We start from the raw sequence: 21,556 nt of genomic DNA, 5'->3' as shown, positions 1-21,556 counted from the left end.
ATGTAGAGCCACTGTAGAGACCTTGCTCTGAGTAAGATGGAAAGCCACTAAGTGAAAAGTAGCATAATGTATGTAGATGTAAAGGATCACTTCAATTATTATGTGGAGTCTCAAGCCTGGGATGAGGCAAGGGTCCATTTAAGGAGACCTGTTAGGAAGCTATTGCAATAACCCATGTGTGGTATGGTCATGGCTTAGACTGGTGATACTGGGAGAGAGTCAAATTCTGGATATTCTTTGAAGATAGGACCAACAAGCTCTGCTCGTGGATTGAATGTAGGGTGATATGAAACAGAGGAACCATAGATGACACTAAGGTTTCTGGCTTGAGCAACTAGAAGGATGGACAAAACAGAGGGAGACACCAATTTGGGGTGGGACAGAGTTCAGTTTAAAATGTGCTATGTTTGGATTGTCTTTGCAATACCAACATGAAGATGTCAGGGAGGAAGCTGGCACAAGAGCTAGAAAGTAAGGAAGAAACCAGGCTGGAGATATAAACATGTGTTGTCAACATCTAGATGGTATTAATGCACCAAGTCTATAAGAGATCACCTGGGAAAAGTGCAGATTCAGGAACAGCTGCTTTGGGGCACTCCAACATTTAGAGGTCAAAGAATTGCAGAAAATACAATGAAGAAGACTGAGAAGATGTAGCCAATAAGATCCAGAACTCAAGTAGAAAAATGTTTCAAGGAAAAGGGAGTAATCAATTGAGTCAGATTCTAGTGAGAGAACACAGGTAAGTCAAAGACTGAGAAATGACTACAGGACCTTGCATCATGGAAGTCATTGGCAACCTTGACTAGACACGTTTCTGCCTTGAGTCTTTATTTGTTGTTTGCTTAATTTGGTTTTTCTAAGAAGTAGAAATGTTCTAAAATCTCCAATTTATTATTGTATTTTGTCAGTTTGTTCTAGTGTTTCCCATCATTTTTTCCCCTTATTTATGTCAGTGAAATATCATTTGGCTTATAAATTTTCCAAACAGTTTTATCTTACTTGAACTTTCCTCTTAACAATAAAAAAATCATTTTTCCTATTAAATACTTTAATGTTGAACTCTACTTTATCTTATTGTGATCTCTAAGTTAATACCTTTTAGAATTACACCAAAATCAGGCAAAGTCCACAGATATTGCAACAGAATTGAAAGAAAAATGTAAAGTACAAAGCAATTGAGTTCGAACTGAAAGCACGTTTTTTTGCTCTGAGCAAATGTTTTCTCCTGCAGCAGAGGCCAAAACATGAATGTAATTTTTAGATTTCTATTCAAAGCTAATACAATAAACAGCCTCCTTACTGGTGGACTGATTTTTTTGTCACCATTTACTGACCTTGCCTTGTTCCACTCTTTCACCTGCCCCTACTCCCCATCCTCCATTTCTCATGAGTTATATTCTTAAAAGGTAACCTCCCTGCTTAGATATTACTTTGGTCTTCTGTTACCTGCAAGGCATTGACCAGACCCCTTGGAGTAAAGCTCATGAAAATCTACTCAATCCTACATAGTTTGCATATCTTGTTTGATCTTCCATATCTATACCTTTCCTACCCACCCTCTGCGGCCCTAAAATCATTCATCATGTTTTGTCATAGCCCATGTTTTCCTCTTTCACGTATTTGCCTTTTTCTTTACTTGAACTGATGATTACTCACTCATTTCGAAGATGCTTCTTAAATGTTCATCTCTTGCAGTGTGACTTTCCCCAGTCAAAACTGGTCTCACCCACCCTTTGATTCTCTCAACAACATGTCACCCCCTCTATAATGGCCATAATCTGTTGCATTGTTATTAGTTGCTTCCTTCTTGACTAAAGCAATTGGAGGACAGTGACCGTACCCAGGACACCACCTTGTACACAAGGAGTGTTCAATAAACACTTGTAGAATAAAAAATAATAATAATTGATTAAAATGTTAATTACATTCAATCAAAACAATTAAGTGTGGTTAAAACTTGTGTTTTAAAAGGTCTATCAATAGAGAACTGAACAAGACTAAGAAAAAAATAGATGTTAAATTTTGAGTAGCATCATTCTTGAGTGATCCTATAAAAACATAATGATTTTTCTCATCTCCAACTTATCTGTTAGAATACTTAAGTGGTTATTTAATGAACAGTGTGCCCTAGCAGCACCAAACAGTGCTTAACTTGGGAACATTTTTTTAGTTCACCACATAATCTAGCCTTTGGTGTCATAAATCCATCCTTGAGTGGTCTTAACCTCCTACAGTAACCAATATTCAGTGCTTTTTAACTAGAATCTGCTGTGGACAATAGTCTACAACATAGTATAAAAACTATTTTAAAAAATTATCTAGAAGTTTTCATAAATAAGCAAGCAAGGAAAAAGGAAACATTTAGAGATACTTTATTTATATGATAGGAAAATCTCACACAAAGCCTTCATCATTTCTTTAATTCACAAAAAGCACAGATCAGTTAGAATTAAAAGGGAAAATTTCCACCAAACAATAAAGACTTATTGCCTTCTTCTCTTCAACCTGTAATATGAACAAAAATATAAATACTAATTAAATTAATATATGCATAAAGTAACTGGTTTTATTTTATATCAGATATATCAGTCAGATATAGATCAGATATACAGATAGGAAGGTCTTCTGATGGAATTCTCTGAAACCTTTGAATAACCTAAAAGAATTCTGAGTTAGTTTTAATCACTAATCTAACATTGCAGGCATAATTTTGTTCCAAGCTTTTAAAATAAACTTTTTTACTTAATTGCATTTAATTTTAAGAAAAATATTTAATGTTAGCTCTTAGGATGTATTTCACTATGGATCAACACTTGGAAAGAACCAACTTTATAGTTAGCATTGTCTGCATTTTTTGTTACCTGAAGTAATTCAAACTCCCAAAGCAGTACGAGTTTTTGAAATTAGTGCCGGACCCTTCAAATTAAAAATAAAGAAGAATCATCAACAAACTAATGAATATAACAAAAAAGAAGCAGACTCACAGATATAGAGAACAAACTAGTGGTTACCAGTAGGGGGAAAGAAGAGGGGAGGCGCAATAAAGGGGTAGGGGGGTAAGAGGTACAAACTATTATGTATAAAATAAGCTACAAGGACATATTGTACAGCACAAGGAAAATGGTCAATATTTTATAATAGCTATAAGTGGAGTACAACCTTTAAAAATTGTAAATCACGATTTTGTACACCTGTAACTTACATAATACTTACATCAATTACACTTCAATAAAAAAAAAATGGGGGAAAAAAGCCTCATCTCATCTCTCCTCTTTCTCTACAAATCAGTCATAGAAATTAAAAGATTTGCAGAGAAAACACTGCTGTGCTACTATTTGCTAATGTTCTCTACATGTAAATGAATGCCTTCTCAAAAACAGAGGACATTAATCTTTTTGTATCATATTCATCAGAAATGGTTTACATCAAATCTATTTTATCAGTTTTGTTTTATCTGATTTGGCTATCTATGCCCACTCCATCCTACCAAAAGCACAGACTCACACTGATAAGTATATACACTCAAACACACTTAACTATTATCTCTTGAAAAACTCAACATTTCTAAATATCATCTTTGGAGTCCACACAACAAAACATCTAAACTTCTACATTATGAGATAGCCAAATGAAATTGGAAAAAAGCCTGACTTATAGAATATCTTTTTAAAATATAGTGATGCTATATTTAGAAGTTGAAGGCTTACAAAATGTAGCCAATTTACAAATCCGGCTTAAATTGCTAAATAATTATACTAAGATAATTACCACTCTGTTAATATTCAAAAGCTTGATCTTAAATGAGTTCAGTATATTTTCTATAAATATTCTCCTAGTATCCTGTTTGCACAATTAATTTGCTATTAAATCCTTTTAATCCATTTAGCTGAATTGATCATTTTTAGCTTAGCAATTCTCTAAATTATCATCAGTTAATTATATATTCACTTTGCATTTTTCTCTACTAGGAAATAAATCAAATTTACTAATTCTTCTAATATATTCTGAAATTACAGTTCTTCCTAATATTTAGTGACAAAGCCATGATTATTTTTTAAATATTGTAAAGTCCTTCAATCTATTTCTAAATTAAATATAAATATCTCTGGCATTATTTTAAAATCATAAGTTAGTGGGGTATTCTTCTGATTATTCATTATAGAAAATCTCATACTAAGTATTTTGAGAATTAAAAAGAGCTGCACATACCTCCTCCGCAAAGCAGGTTTCCTGCTCCTGGCCTTGGCAGCACTTTTCCAGTAGACCAGAGAAATCTGCAATGACTGCCTCGAGCTGCTCTTCTGTTATTTGTGGCTTTTGCTTCACCAGGTTAATGAGAAACCTATGAGTTAAAACAAAACAGTATACAAGGGAAGTCTGCTATGCAATGGTGTTTTTCTAAAGCCATGCGAGTAGAGAATTTTCAGAGCCCTAGCAATCCTCACCCTAAACCTTCATTCCATCAACCCATCACCAGACTTTTCACATATATCTTGCCTAATACTTTTATTAGAAAGACTGAAGCTAGAAACATGGCAAGTGTTCCACTGGTCTAGACTTGGACAGATTGTAGATGAAGCACTATTTCGTACTTGCACCATACTTATATGTAGTGAAATACAGTTTTTTCTTTGTCGAAAATATTCTTTCCAGTTCTCTCTTTTAAAATATGTTTTATCCATACACTAAGGCCCAGACTTCTAAACCCCTGCCATTCACAATTGTCACACCCTTACCCGAGCACGGGCCATCCTAATTGCCTGCACTACTCATTTAGTAACACATTCATGTTGGAATTAATGTTGACGGGGGAACAGTGAAGACTTGCCAGGGAAGGCAGCATTCTTACCGTACTTTGAAACATGCCTCAGACTGTGACACAGATAAGAGGGCAGAACAGGTTTTCCAAAATGAAGGAAGACCTTTTACAAAGCATGGCAGTATTAAAATGCATGGGAATTTGGAGAACATGAGTTCCACTGACTTGCATTACCATCATCATCACAGAGCGCCTCCCACAAGGACTGAAATGTGCATTCTATTTCATGACATCCAGACTTCATGGTTGAAGCAAATATTATGGTTATTCTCTTCAAAGAGTAAATAATGTAAAAATTTATATATTCAAAGGAGTTTTTTCAGTGTTTGGAAAGAAAGTACCCAAGACTTACTGCAAAGACATATCCTAATTGCCCAAAATAGATTGCCTCCTTTTCCTCAATCCCAAAATTCACCACAACAATAGCTCAAATGGAGACTATTTTAATGAACGGGAAATTGTCTGCCCCAGTGAATTTTTCCAGAGTAGAGGCTCTGAAGACACTGAGACAAGACCATCTTGAAAGTTACTTTAAGTGCTTTGGAGTCATAATGTTCCCCTGGTGAGCCCAGGAGTGTTGGGTGTGTAAAGTGGAAACCTCAACCACTCTTTAGGGTTGTCAGTCTTCTCCAGACAAGCAAGTAACAGCTTCTTACTGTTGCTTCATTGTTTGCAGGGCTACCCCCTGAGCTTGGCACAGATCCTTATGGAAGATGAACTTGTCATCAGAGAATGGCGGGGGGACATAGGTCTCGTCCATCACCAAGCTGCTGAAGCACGGCCTCCTGTTGGCATACGAAGAGGTGCAGCACTGGCCCACTCCAGGGTTTACGGGAGTCTCCTCATGCCTGATGCATAGCTGTCCGATGATAAGGTCAGCCTAGTTAGCAGAATGAGAGAGAAAACGAGGGCATGGAGCATTCGCCACAGGATTGACTCAGGATTCCAAACAATTGTTGCAATAGTGCTTAATGTCCAGTAACTTGTAATTAATATTACAGGAAAATTTGCTGTCTGTGTAGGATCGTGTGCTGCCATATTGTCAATTCTTATTTACCCATATGTTTCGGATAAACTTCAGCATTTAAGGACCAACGTTCCACAGGTGATGCTGAAGACAGTCCCTTCAGCTGTTTGTGTTAGTTATTTGAAATACATTTCCAGTTACATACATAATTTCCAAAGGGGAAAATTCTCTGCCCTGACCCAGGAAATCAATACAAGGCTTACCTTTCCCATGTATGTCTAGTTGAGCTTCCTATTTTACTTTTGGGATTCAGAGAAGCACTCTCTGAAGGTAAGAATAGCACAAACCTAACCCTTTCACATACATACATACTTATGTACAGCTAACATATGGTCCTAATTTAAAAGAAATAAGGCCAGTGTGTGTGTATGTGTGTGTGTGTGTGTGCATGTATGTCCTCAGGCTTTCCTAATATAGAATCCTCCTACCTTCCACACTTCAAAGGTATTTCTTAAGAATATACATAGAATAGAATCACTATGCTGTACACCAGAAACTAACACAACATTGTAAGTCAAAAAATTTAAAAATAATAAAAGAGAAAACTAATATATATATATATACACACACACAAATGAATCACTATGATAACCAGAAACAAACACAATATTGTAAATTGACTATAATTCAATAAAAAAGAAATACCTAGCAAAAAAACATATTTCTTTAACACCCAGTAATAATTTGTAATAAGGACCAACATATTTTGTGGGCCTACTGTGTATCAGGCTAGTCCTAAGTGAGTTACACTGATTACCTCATTTAAGACAGCCAGCCTATGAGGGTGGCACAATTTTTATTCTCAAATGTCAGATGAAAAATCTCAGGCTTAGTGAGACAAGTGGCTTTCCCAGAGACAAGGCCAACAAGGGGCGAAAGTAGGGCAGGAATGTAGGCAGGAGACCCCCAGAACCTACACTGCTGAGCCATTACCCTACCCTGTGTCCCTGCGTCCTCCCAAACCTGGAATCATACGTGTGGCACTAACGACAGTAAGAAGTAAAGGCAATTGGCACTACTAGCTGGAAAGTCATTTTAGTATTTAGAACACGGAACTTACCTTTACCCAATATCCTGTTAAAGATAATAAACTGTCCCTAATATAATCAGAAATTTAAACCACAAAAGACAAAACTATGGATATGGATAAAAATAAAATAGCTAATTTAAATCTGACAAAGTTGAAGCTTTTTCCTTTTTTAACATTAAAGTGGATATTTGGTGAAATCATGAATGGAGTGACATGTTGGTCTTGCTCATTGTTGAACAGACTCACTGCACTTCCACCAGCCATTCTGGAAGGACAGGAAGGACAGGAAGCCTGCCTACAAGCCAACCATTCTGGGCTGAGTTCTTAACACTCCTCCAACTGTAACCAAACACACAAGTCCAGTAAAGCCATCTCCACATTGGTGTTTACCATCTGCCCTCAATGGGAATTATAAGGCTATTCCAAGTCAAACAGGGCAGACACAAGAAGGGACTAAACGGAACACTCACCGCTCCCTCACCGCAGGCCAGTTGTTTGTCCTCACTGAGATGACAACAGGTGGCCCCAGTGGCTGCCATTTTCCTGGTCAAGGCCATCAGCTCGGGTGGGGTCAGCTGAGGGGCTTTCTTTGTGTAAGCAACAAGAAACCTGAAAGAAGCAGATTGCCCCAAATCCTGCTGAGTCCCTCACGAGTTTCCTTCTGGACTCCTCACTTTTCAAGGACCCTCTCCTGGCATCAAAAGATGTGAAGTCAGCTCATTTGTTTCATCCACGTGGTATCTGGACCAACAGTTTGAGGTGCATTTACTCTAATAACCACTCCCTATACTCCTGTGGCACCAACATATCACAATGGGAAGATAAACTCCAGGCAGGAGGCTGACGCCTATTTCCAACTTGAGCAGTTGCATTGATATTAACTTTGATCTTTTGGGCTTTTAGCTATGATAGACTATGATAGAACGGATATCTTTACTGCAAAAGTCTGCATGGTTTAGCGACCCCAAAGCTAGTGTAAATCAGACTTCACAGGCCTTCTGTTGCTCTTTGCGAGAGGGGGATGGGGATTCCTGCAGGGGAAACTGGGCCATCAATTACATTGACTTTGAATCTGACAAAGGGGCTGAAATCAGGGTGGCCATGGGCAATTAACTTAGATGTGTATTTCCCTCACCAGTTAATCATTTTAAATCATGAAAAATACTGTTTAAAAAAGCATACGCGTTTTGTAAGTAATATTCCCCTAATTTCTGGAAGAGGCCACAGCTTCGCTTTGCCAGCGCTTGGCTCTCCTGGATATATTTCTCCGATTCTTCTTCCTGAAAATACAAGCATTATTGCATACATTTTTTTTCTCTTTCTGGACACATAACCTTGTATGTAAAAATTGACCAAAAATATTTTATTCTATCATGATATCACTTTTAGAGGGTTTTTTTTTTTTTTAACTCTTAAAGATGAATTGTGAGAATTAAAGCAAATGGACTTTGGGAAGATTAAGTTTAAAACTTTGTGAATCACCAAGTTATTCAATGGCAGAACTCAATCTTTGGGTGAGTAATTGAAATTCTTTCTACACAACATTCTTGCCTTTCTGGAGCTATTCAAAAATGAGTATTATTTTTATTCTGTGCATCCAAGAACTTTTGGTTAACATTTTTATTTCTAAAATAAGCCAACAGTTCTTGACTACTAGTTAATCACTACTTAATAGCTAGAATATCTAAAGAGAAATTATTACCTATTAATAGACTAGCTAACTACTCATTAATAACTAGATGCTTTCAAACAAACAGCCCTTTTAATGCATGATATCAACCTAGTTTTTCAGATTCTCCCTAAAAAGCCAGAGCAATTTACCCCTTTATCCTGGCATTCAAGAGGATGTTCAGACTGAGAACACTTCTCCAATAACTCCTGGTATCCTTTGACAACTCTTAGAATTACTGGGACAGCAAGCTTAGTATGTCTTCTTGAATATTCATAAGTAAATCTGAAATATGTGTGAAAAATACCACGTTATTGGAATTAAGAGACAAATTATTCTTGTTATATGGCATGCAGAAGTTAAAATTCAAATAAGTTAACCTAGATATCAAATATGATTTGAACTTTGTGTATAGCAAGAATATCAGTAAAAATTATAACCCCCAAACTGTTCTAAATGGTATTTTGTTTTCTTTTGCACCCTTCTCTTTGGCTTTTCAATTATGGACTTTAAATTTATCCATCCAATGAATATCTTTACACTGCTTACTCTATGCAAGCGTTTTCTTTAATCAATGAGGATTCAGTAATGTATAAGATAAAATGTCTGCCCTCTCAAAAGCATGCATTCTAGGGAGACAGACGCAAACAAGAAATGGGTCATCTGATTTTAGGTAGTGATAAATCAATGAAGAGAAATAAGGAAGGCAGAAGAGAGGCAAGGGGGGGTGACACAATTTAGAGTGTAGAGTCAAGAAAAGTCTCTTTGGGTGGCTCTTTTGGAAGGGGAACCTGAGTGAAGGAAGACACACAACTGTCTGGGGGAAAAATGTCACTCTCAGCTGAGAAAATTTCTACTGCCCAGAACATTTCTCATTGAAGAACTGCTTCTATTAAATAAACAATCCTTTTCGGATGTATACAAATGGGGAAATTTAAAGAGAATTCTTGAGTTTACTAATTGTATTTCCAAGTTGTAGAAATAGATCGTATTAGTTCTGCCACCAATAGTATTGTCAATATGGGTTTCTTAAATCTGGACATTGTTCTTGTCTGCATAATTTGATTTAGCTGTGTGAACAATGTGTGCATGTCTAATTTTAATGCAACAAAGGAGTAATATCCTCAGGGAATATTAAAAAGGAAATTGTACCATTATTTTCATTACTACATTAAAAGCACACTCTTAAATATAGAAAGACCTTTGGAGATCATTAAGTATAATGTCCTAAGAGCTGCCCAAATCCCTCCTCTAATAGTGTCCATTGATACACACTGTACAATAAAAAAAAAAATGCATTAACTGCTTGCTCCCCTTAAAGGCAAACAGAATGAGAACAAGTCCCGTCAATTATAACAAACTACCATACTACAAATGTCTCTAAACATGTTTTGATTTCCTTACAGAAATAAAACATATATTACTGCTATTCAATAAATAGCAAACAAACTGTTTCAATGCAAGCCATTCTGTCTAGCATTATTTTATACTGCTTACTCTATGCAAGCATATATTTGGGAAGAGTTTTTAACACAAGCACAGTGAAAAAGCACATTTTTAATTATATGAGCCCTTCTTATTACAAAAATATCCGTATCCTATGTGGATGTCCAATGGTGGTCTTTATGCAAGTAATCCATGCGGGGATGACAACGCTTCTGATTCCAGAGAAACAGATACAGAACAAAATGCAATCTCATAAGCAAGCCAGTTAATAACAGCAGTGGTGGAAATCTCATCAGTGTAAGAGAGATCTCACTCCTTATTCCCTAGATATCTGTTTAAATATACTTTGGCTCAGAACATTCTAGCATTATTCTCACATACTGAATTCAGAAACCATTTCAACAACACAAAACTGTCAGTCACATAATAATCTTTACTTGTGTGAACATATATGTACAGAGTGTGTTACCTTGCCAGGGAGAAATCTTTTTCCCTCGAAGAAAGCTGGTTGAAATCTCTCTCTCCTAAAAGCCTATTTAGATTTGGAGATAAGCCTTCAGGTTTGTCATCATTCTCTGCATGAATTATGCAGTGGCCAAGTTCAAGCGTGGTGGGCAGTTTGCAGCATTCTGCTATTTTGCTTGACAGACTATCTTGTTGAGAACATATGTAGGACATAATTTTTTCCTATTACGGAAAAATAAAATGTAAGTTTTAAACATTTATTCTTTTATTCAGGACCTCAGGGCCAATCCTACAAAGGGAAGAAGGAAGGAAGAAGGAAGAGGACAGTTACCTTGTCTCCCGTTTTAGTGCTTTCTTCTGCTTTAACTTTCCTCACTCAAAGCCTCGTTTGTTCAATTCTTTTCATAGTTGTCAGCTAAAATCTAGTATTTTATTCTAATAGGAGGCTTTTAAAAACAAAAGACATATGTGCTCCTCAAACCAAATGGCAGGCACGTTAATGTATATCTTTCTATTAAAATTGAAATTTGCTATTGAACATTTCTTGTTGATGTTGTAACGTGGAGAGGAAACTTTGTTTCATCTTTAACAAAACAGTCTGCAGTAACCCATTATGACCTCCAGAGGGCAGTCTATAGATAATGAAATGGCAGGGCACTTAAGTGGCCTGAAAGAAGCAGAGCTTCCAATGTTCCTGTCATAGGACTGAAAATTCTGTGCATTCTCAGCAGGAACAATGAGAACCCGTTATTCAGCTGTTAAAAATCCAACATAGATACCATACTGAAATCATTTTTTCCACTTTAAAGGAAAAGAGTGGTTGTGAATTCCAAAAATTGAAAAAAACTACAGTTTAAAAAATGACAACACAAATTAGGAAAATTGTCAACTAAAACCAATACAACTGACCTCACAGAAGAAACAGAATTATTCTTATTGCCATCCTTAATATGAAGGTAAATGCTTCTCAAAGGAAAAATAAATGAAGTAGGAATCTGTCTCTGGGGCAGCGTCCTCAGTTCCCCTTCCCTAGCTCCTCACCCCAGGATTCTCTGCCTGTGCTCAAAGCCTGTCACCCTTAGGTCTCCCCTGCAGATGTGGCTTCTTGCTGACTTTCAAGTCTATCTTTGGGCTGAAATGAGCATTTTATCCTCACTTTCAACCTTCTGGAAACCATGTTCCAGCCCTGGATTCAAGCCATCTGAATACCTAGGAGCAATGATTTTAAGCCTCCTCATAGAAGAAGGTATATCACAGGGGACCAGAGAGGGAGTAATCTGGGGATAGACAGGCCTCTTGCACAATATCTAGCTAGGAAGCCTAGGGTTGGCTCAAAATAGACCTACACCACCCTGTTTAAATTGCAACTGACTATAGCACACTTGAGGAGTCTGTTGTTGGGGTTTTGGTTTTTGGTTTTTAAGTCTTTTAGAGCCTTTCAGTCACACCTTTCCACTTGAAGTCAGTATGTGTCTTCATAACAGGTGTCCCCCACAGTGGCTAGCATGTGGAAGGCATTCAACATGCATTCAATATATACATGTCAAGTGAAAGAACAAGTGGATGGAAAACAAATATATTAAAAGTAAAGAGAGTCTGCTCCCAAGAGCCTGTGTGGAGACCACCTGAGAGGATATCATCTCCTTTAGAAGAATGAATGGGCACTGGTCTTGCAAGAGGAGAGCATCCCTTAAGTGAAAGGCAGATTCAACAAAAGATGGTTTCAGTTTTACTATCAAGCAGTCTGGACTTCAGTCAGTCAGCTAGTTACCATACCCTATGACTAACTCACGACAGACAGGCTTCTCCCATTGAGAATGAGAGCAAAGGAAAGAAAAGCGAGTGGAAATAGAGGAAGCAAGAAGGACTCTTACCCCATCCTGCAGACACTCCAGCACATTTCCTCTGCAACATTCCTCATGTGTATGGACCACATCCAGGGCCAGTTTCTGAATTTCAGTAAAATTCGCTTTGGGAAACTTTTGACTCAGTTTAGTAAGGGTTCTAGAGGGGAAAAAAAGAATTAGAAATTCATCTTGATCATCAATCAAAATTAAATAACATTTATAGAGTATTAGTATAGCAGTGGCTCCAAGGAGAAAGAATGGAAATGTTCTTGTTGTTTAAAAAGAAAAGGAAACGTGTTGTAAGTTTTGCCAATTCTAGCCCAGTCTTTCAAAGCAGTGGCTCTGTAAACTGTGACACAGCCCTACAAATGGTTTGGAACTGATTTATCTTTTTCAAAAACCTTCCCTGTGAATTGCAATGAAATCTATCTTTTTGCTATTCAACTCTGATGCTGGGTATTTGGGATCATTTTCTTGAGTGCGTGAAAAAAATTAAAAAGGGTAAGCAATTAAGAAATGGAAAATTCTATAAGAATGATACTCATTTTTCACTTGGGAGAAAAATAATACTTTTGAGAATACAGGGAGGGGTGCATATGTGCAAACTGATGGGACGAGAAAGTGGAGCAGACTAAACATGCAGATGTGTCATCATGCCAAGATGTGTAGTGTGACACAAAAAGGAAGTGAGAAATAAAACTTATTCCTTCTGTATATTTCATGTAAATTTTAAGAGAGATCTAGGTGAAATCACTACTCCCAAGAGCAACTGGTATTGTTGCTGCTACTGGTGAAGGCGGATTTTCTTTTTAAATAAATTAGAACATTTAACTTTAATCACTTATGAATAGCAAACGATAAATAATGTCATTACGGTAATAACTTATATCATATTACTGAGATAAATTTAAATAAAGCAGATCATGAATCGATCTTTAAGTTTCTAATAGAGTTGGAGGGTAAAGTATAATCTTCCAAGAAAAATCAGTCTTAGAACTAAATCCATGACTAAAAACCTTAATCTAGGTCTTCACTGTATACAGTATTTTTAAATGTGCCATTTAAGAAACAAACAAAAAAATAAACTTTGGATGCGTGTACTAAATACTCTTCAATGAGCAACTCAGATGTTTTTCTATACAAGAAATGTTTCATCATAAAAGTTGAAAAGTACTTTAAACCAGTTATGTAATTTAAAATTCTCTAATAATTAAAAAGTAAAAAGGAACAGGTCAAATTCAGTTTAATAGTATGTTTTTAACCCAATATATCAAAAATAATAGCATTTCAATATGAAATCAACATTAAAACCAATTAACTAGATACTGTACATTTTTTTTTCATACTAGGTCTTTGAAATCTGATGCATATTTTACACTGAGAACACAGCTCCTCTTTCACATTAGCTACATTTAAATGTTCAGGAGCTGCGTGTGGCTGGTGGCTGTCATACTGGAGCTCTAAAACACTGGTGATTCTGATTCTTACCTTGACCTCAAAGTCCCAGTTGTCAGGATACAGGCAATTAAAGGTCACTGACATAGCAGAAAAGTAGATGTAATGGCAATAAATTATGACAAATATCTAGAAAAACTTGGTTCTTATGACCAGTGGCAATGTGGTCTTGGATAAATTGCTTTAATCCTTCTGGACCTTAGATTGCTCATATGTAAAAATGAAGCGGTTAAACTACATGATTGTATTGTTTGTTTTGTTTTGTTTTTTGTTTTGCTTTTAATATTCTTCTTCATCCTAACAAAAAAAGATAGATGAGGTAGAAGTATATTAGATAGATGATAGATAGGTAGATAGATAGATAGACAGATAGATAGATAGAATTAAGGAAAAAGGGAGAAGGCAAATATGCAAAGTGTAAGAGTTAATATGGTCAGTTGAAAAACTCCAAATTTGCCTCAACTTTTTAGCAGCTGGGACAAGAAGACAAACATCAGTGAGTTACACACTTTTGTCAGCTAGGAAAATACATGTAAGTTCTTCAAAGATGACAGTTTTGTGTTCTTCTGGACAGTAGATTCTAATATTATTGCCTCAGGTGAATATTTCCATAGGAAGTAACAATGGACATAATGGACTTACAGCAGATTAGGAAGCAGAATTAATATCAAGAATTTCTTGTTAAGACAAAAATTTTAAATGATGCATAGGGAAGGCTAATCTACTTTGTAGAGAATTTGGGGAAATGTGGTATAATTATGCAGTAAAAATTGATTGCAGGCCAGAACTTAAGAGTATGTACAAGAACAGGTGAATAGTATATAAATCTTCGACATCTTCTCTAAGTATTACCTCATCTAGATAGACTTTAGTGTTAAACAACAGATTGATTTGTTTCTCCCTATCCTAAGATTTCATAATTCTAATCACATCAGCTATAGTCAAAGGAAACTTCATTCTCTACAACAGTAATAATGAGAAAAATGAACTCAGACTGCAAAGTGGTAGTTTTGCCCATCTCACCTTCTTCCCTAGATAGAGTTTAAACTTACATGGCTTGGAGGGTTCGGGGTCCAAAATTTCTGGTTACTGCACAAGTATGTTGATTTAACAAGCTGCTTTCTCTTAACTCTTTGGTAATTGACGCTGCCTAGATGGAAAAAACAAGGCTTCAAAAAAAGATGTATTTTTCCTTATAGGCTCTAATAATTAGAAAACAGATACAGGTAAAACATGAAACCCTATAAAGAATTTTTTTACTAAAAATTATAAATGCAATACATTTTTGCAGAACTTTCTTCATTTTCTATTTCTTTTAGGTAGGTTTATATACATTTATGCCAGACAGATTTATTTTTTAAAAAAAATACCTTAAAACAAAAACATTATAATTTTTATACTTGGGATAATGAATAAACTGCCATTCTGAACAAACTGAAGCCTGACCATTTCTTAAATGTCTGCTCAGTCACAAAAAATAAGATTGCATCACAGCCTGACGTTCTGGGACCAGTCACAATTCTTAGGAAATTTTTGTTGCAGGACTTTAGGCAGCAGGTCATTAATTGTGGATATTACTTGAGCTCTCTGAACCTAAGAAAATGACTCACTTCTCTAAATCTAAGTTTCTTTGCTTGTTAAATGACAAGTATACTTATACCTCAAATTGTTCTAAGGTTTAAAAGAAATAGTGAGTCTAAAGCATTTATCATTCTTCTCCTCCACTTTTTTCTCCCTCCTTTGGCTCTTCCTTTTTTCCTCCTAATCTTCTGCCCTGTCTTCTTTCTCTTCCTTCCTTCCTTCACCTCTTACACCTCTCTCTTTCATTTATGTTATCACCTCTACCTCTGTCTTTCTCTACCCCAACAAACTCACTTCCCTAATAATAAAATAATTGTGGGCTGAATGAATAGATAAAATAATGAATAAAAAACCAGAAAACCCACCTTTTTTAGCCCAAAGAATAGCAGGCTGCTAAAATATGCTCTATTCTGAAAATGAGTCTGCACACAAAGCATATTTTCATTTTTAACTCTGTTTGGTTTTAATAAGTCATAGCCAGCTTGAAATATTGGGTCAGATACCCACACAAATGTAATACCTTTGTTTGGAAGCATTCAACTGCATTTTCAGCTTTGCAACAAGGTGGAATTACTTTGTCATATTGAGCAGCCAAGGAAAGCAGTGTCGGTGCATACAAAAAGGGGTGCCTTCTCGCTATCTCATAGATGTATCTGTGAAATGAAAGGGAGTGGTAAGATTTACAAACACATAAAAATAGGGCTGTTCTTTTGACTGGACTCTGGAATTGGTTAAAGTTTCAGAAAAGAGTCCTATTTTTCCCACTTGCTGTCAAATTTTTCCTCACTAAAGATCCCCCAAGAAAAAGAAAACTCTGACAGCCAATACAACACTCTATAATGAGAACAAACCAGGCAGAAATACGGACTATGATTCTTATTAAACTATCCTTGTCAACATGCCTACTCAGACGTGTTTCAAAGGCCAGCAAGGCCAGACCTCCACTAAGTGAAACAGAAAGGTGGGGTCTGTTTTCTTCATCCATGCAGAACTGGATTATCCACGTGGGCATTCTCCACAGCAGAGATGTTCTAAGGGCAGGTGCTATAGTTCGCTGGATGAGGCAGCAACATGGACGAGAGACATGATGAAGAGTTAGGCACAGGCTTGCCCAACTGGGAAGCTGGGTTAAAATCCCAGCTTGGAAGTGTACTAGCAGTGTTGCCCTCATCCAGTTGTCTTATCCTTCTAAGCTTCAATTTCCTCATCTGCAAACTAGGAAGAAGAAAAAGAATGAAGAGGAAGAGGACAAGGAGACTGGAGAGGCTGTTTCTGAGCATTAATCTGATCATGTGCGCCAAACACACAGGTTCCTACACGTCCTAAGAAGAACTCAATAAATGCTAGGCATGTTTGTGTATCTTAAACATTCCTGGATCTCTAACATTTTATTTCCAGGCAATCTGGTGAACACAAAACACCAAATATCTGGCTCCAGAAGGAGTCATTTTGTGTCATACTAACATATTCTTGGGCAAACTAAAATGAAGAGATCACAATGGCAAAAACAATGTGTATAGCAAGAGACTAAAGGAACAACTGGGGGGTCTGGGGTGTAGTCTATACCACATCCATCTACATGCTGTGGAGACCAACTTACACCTGGTGCTGCTCACCTAATTTCGTAGGATAGGACTTCAGCAGATGCAACACCAAACACTATTTCTACTTCCCCATGTTTTAAAGTACATCTGAAAATTTCAGACTTTCTAGATTCTGCTCAGTCCTGCTCGCTTTCTGGGGTCTTAATCTATCATTAAACCAGATTCTTACTGGTTCATAAACCACTCCCTGTTTTCTTCATAGGCTTTACAACTGGTGACAGGTTCTGGAACTTGAAAGGGTGGGATGGATGCTGGAGTGGCCTTTTTGTGTGCGAGGAAACAGTTATGTCTCTCCTCTCCACTTTGATTACAGCAGCCTGAAAGCCCATACTTTTCAGGAATTTCTCTTTCATGGCAAATTTCTTCCAGAAAGGCAGACACCTATAAGAAAAAGTTATTTGTATTGAAAGACAACTAAATTTACCTTAAAATGTTGTAAAACACATGAAAAAATTTCTAATATCCAGAATCAGAACTATAGATTAGAAAAATAATTCCCCTATATATTCTGATATATTGAGCTTCAGCCTGATGAGATATCTTTCTCTGATGTGTTTGGGAAATGAAATTTAGTTTCCAACTTTGAGTAATACATGTGGCTATTAAACAAAATTATTTTCTTTCAAAAGGAAAAAGGCCATGCAATAGTTTGTTCCTCCTAAATAGTTTGAAATATTTTATTTTTCCCTTTTATGGTATCAACAGTTTGGTTCTATGATCTATAAGCTTTCCTGTTTTATACAAATCACTTTTCAAACATAGATACTCCATGTAGAATTCTTATGATAAGACACCGATCTAAAATTGAATATTATTTTCAGATAAAAATCAAAAGGATTTGAAACGAAATAAAAATAGCATCAAATATTTTCCATGGGTCATAATAATAGACTTAGCTAAAATGTACATTGTGAATGTTTAAAATCCTTCTTTGTTGACTTAATTTTACTAAAATCCGGTGATGACACCACTAGTCTGAAGAATGCCTTTGAGGAATGTGCTGTTTCATTCATCTCAGGAAACTTTTTATTTAGCTTTTATAACTGTTAATGTTGACAGAATCCTGGAAATCTTCACTAAGACTTCCAATTCACAATCCACATAAAAATCATGCCTTTAAGTTTATGATGATAAATCATTAATCTGTAACACCACCTTGGACCTTTCTTTTGGATGTAAAGTTGCAATACAGAATGCATTTTGTTTATTTTATGTATGTTGTTAGATTATCAGGACAAGCTAAAAATAGGGAAGCAGGAATTCCTATCAGGAAATAGGGATTTTTAGTAAATCATCAATTTCAAAAGAGCATCTCTTTTACAATATTCCTGATACACTGTCTCTGGCCGCTTTGTTAACCCCATCATGACAGGGCGCTCTCTGGGCACTTTGTTCCCATAACTGGGCAGCTCTAACAATGATAAAGTTCTTAATTCTTTTCTATGTTGAGATAAACAATAATAAATACGATTTATTGATCTATACTAGGATATCCTATACTTTAAAAAGTACTCATCTGAAATTCAAATTTAAGTGGGCTTCATATTTTGCTATTGTTGCTAGTTTGCTAAATCTGGCAACCATCATCTGTGCTCTGCACCTCAGGGGCACTGGTGTAGAGTACAGTGTAACAAAGCTACAAAGGGTGTTAGTTCTGCAGCCAGATGTCCTCATTTAAATCGTGGTCTGGGCTCCCTTGAGAAAAGCTACTTAACCTCTCTGTGCCTCAACTTCCCCAACTGGAAGGTTAGTATTTATCTCCTAGGATTATCGTAAAAGTTGAATAAATTAAAATTTGCAAGCAAAGCTGATATTCTGCCAATAAGCCCCAGCCAGGGTCTCCTGGCTCACTGCACATTCATTCTGATTCATCAGTGCTATGCTCCATTTCATAAAGTACCTTGGTTATCAATCGGTACGTAACACTCCTTAGAATAATGCCTGTCACATTGTGTGCTTAACAAAAATTAACTCTTATTACTGTATTATATCAATCTCCATGACAACCGGAAATGGAAGCTATTATTATCCCTTATTTTATAGACTAGGAAACCAAAGCTCAAAGAAGTTAAGTTACCTGCCTAGTCTTATTTCAGAGCCTTAGCACTTTGTCACCACGCAGATATTGCCTCTTCACAACGGACACCCATTTTTTCTCTTCTGCCCTCTCCAGCAACTCAGAATTAACCTAAGCCTTCTTTCCTTCAACAAGTCTTCAAATATTTAAATGTATTTATTTCTCCTGCCATCTCTGCATCTTCTCTTCTGCATGCTGAATTTTGGTCAAATCTCATAGTGCTTTTTTGTCTATTATTCACTCACCTGGTTTTCTAAACACCCTGTAGGCTTCTCACTGCCTGTGGATTTCTCAATTACAGTCAGTACGTCTCTCACCATTTTGCTTACTTCCTTGTATGTGGCTTCTTGAACAAACTGGGCAAAAAATATGGTGGCTCTGAAACAAAAATACATTAAAATGCTTAAGGAGCAGACATATCAAGCTTCTTTTTCTCAAGGTTAGTTTTTGTTTTTTGTTTTCTGTTACGTTGTGACCAATTTAGGGGATGATTTTGCTAAAAATTAATGTGAAATTCTAGCCATCCAGGGAGAAATGTCTGTCTTCTTCTTGTCTTCTAACCTCATAAATATGCATATATCTATTAAAAATGAAAATAAGTGGATTTCCCATAAGAGTGGTTCCTCTTTTTGTGGTCATCCACTAACTGCAGTATGCCTGTAATTAAGGGTATCTATATTCCTCACAGTTTTTTTTTTTTTAATTTAAACAAAGAATTGATCATCGATTCTCTACCTGTGTCTGCTCCCAGCATGATCAAAGTCTGATCATGGATTGACCCAAAACATTGTTTTAGCAGATTTCTGTTTGCAAGCAGTATCAGTAACACACTGCTTTAAATTCCTTATCAGAAACTTTAGAAGTGTGGAGCAGCAAGGTAGCATTCAAGAGAACAACATATCCCCTACAAATAACCAAAAATAGAACATCTTACCTCTTATTGCTCGCTACTATGATGATATAGTATTCAGAATAAAGAATATTACAATGTTGTCCTATTGGTATTGATGAGAAAAATTCCTGAATTCATATGTAGTTGCCATCAATCAGACATTATTCTTCAATTTTTAAAATCTGATTTTGTTTGTCCCACAGAATTTCAAGGAATCTAGAGGTTGAGGTTAGCATCTAAAGCATGGGCTGACAGTTCAACCTCTTCAATATCAATTTGATATTCAATATAAATAATTTTCTTGACATCGTCTAACTTGCTTTTGTACTTTTAAAAACTCATAGGGCTATCTGATTTTATTTAATTACGTAACTAAAATTTTCATTGGTTTGCATATTTAAAGTGCATTTATACAACAAAACTTACAGGCCAACTAAATTCGTCTCTGCAGAGCATTGGGAAGAATCCAGTATGGATGCTGGAAAGCAAGATAAACCTCATGAGAAATGGTGTTTTCAACTAGTCAGGAAAGTAAGTAATCATTGTTATACATAAATGTTTGTATCTAAGTTAAAACTACACAATTTTAAAACTGAGAAGACATTAGGAATCACCTATTCAATTTTGTACTTGAGAAAACTAGAAACCTAAGGAATAAAGTTAACAAGAACAATTTATAGTAGACTTAACACTAAAATCCAGATTTTTTTAATCTTCTAGTTGTTTGGTTTTCCTCTGGACTGTGATGTTCTAAATTATGTACCAAAAATTAATTCAATGTGGAGCATATGAACCACTCATAGATAATGTTAAGCACTGCCATGATTTTGTAAAACTCTTATACTCTTGTAAAGATGCAAGTTTATCATTCATTTAAAGATACTCACCAATTAAAATTTTTCCTCTGTGTGGAACAGTAAGTATGATCAATAAATCAAGGCAAATAAATAAATGCAAACTTAAGAACTATGATATAGAAAAAAAGAGAAAAAAGGAAAATACAAAATATCTTACCTATTTCATATGCATTTTTATGCATTGTTCTGGATTCAGTAAAATTTAGTAGGAAAATAAAAAAAATTGATACTATCCACTTCATGGTTGCTTGTTATTTCGTTGTGATTGTGGTGATGAGGGAAGAATATTGAAAATCATGCTGAAATTCTTTTATACTCTTCTCTAGCAATGCCTGTTAACTAGTAATCTTTTGTTGGTATAGCGGTTACTTTATTTCCTTATGTTGCAAATGTACAACTTGCTTAATAATTAACAACATAGGGATTGTTTGTGTTTTATGTTCAAGGACAAGACCTCTTTGGGGTCGAAAGGGTGGGGGAGGACTTGCAAATTCATTCCATTTTGCAAATATAACAAATATTCTTCTCAAAACTATGGAGTGTTCAAAGGGGTGACTTTTCCCTACATTGTATAGTAGAAGTTAATAAGGCCATAAACAAAAGACATCAGACTTTGTATGAAATTCAACTAAATATACTAATTTGTTTAAAAAATAGTAACTGAATGTCTATTCTATGCCAGGAACTGGGCACATGATTTGACCAACTCAGACTCTTCATTGCAGGGGATTATTGCTTGATTAGTGTGTCCTTTAGCTTAAAAATCCTTTTCACCTGATCTGTA

General features: G+C 36.0%; 1 protein-coding gene across 1 annotated transcript; it reads right to left on the bottom strand.

Moving 5' to 3' along the window:
• Nucleotides 1-2,359: 2,359 nt before the first annotated feature.
• On the bottom strand, nt 2,360-21,404 carry AFP (alpha fetoprotein). The gene is made up of 15 exons (XM_010982772.3): nt 20,930-21,404; nt 20,342-20,393; nt 19,269-19,401; nt 17,116-17,327; nt 15,863-15,995; nt 14,814-14,911; nt 12,334-12,463; nt 10,464-10,681; nt 8,701-8,833; nt 8,062-8,159; nt 7,350-7,488; nt 5,479-5,702; nt 4,213-4,345; nt 2,865-2,919; nt 2,360-2,508 (listed from the first exon to the last, which is right to left on the bottom strand). Exons 1-14 carry the CDS (start codon nt 21,012-21,014, stop codon nt 2,875-2,877), a joined length of 1,833 nt encoding a protein of 610 aa, XP_010981074.3. The 5' UTR covers nt 21,015-21,404; the 3' UTR covers nt 2,360-2,508; nt 2,865-2,874.
• Nucleotides 21,405-21,556: the final 152 nt, after the last annotated feature.

The sequence above is a fragment of the Camelus dromedarius genome, chromosome 1 (assembly GCF_036321535.1).
Source record: "Camelus dromedarius isolate mCamDro1 chromosome 1, mCamDro1.pat, whole genome shotgun sequence".
Classification (NCBI taxonomy): Eukaryota; Metazoa; Chordata; class Mammalia; order Artiodactyla; family Camelidae; genus Camelus; species Camelus dromedarius.
Note: the sequence above shows the minus strand (reverse complement) of the source record. Positions and strands in the feature narration are given on the sequence as shown.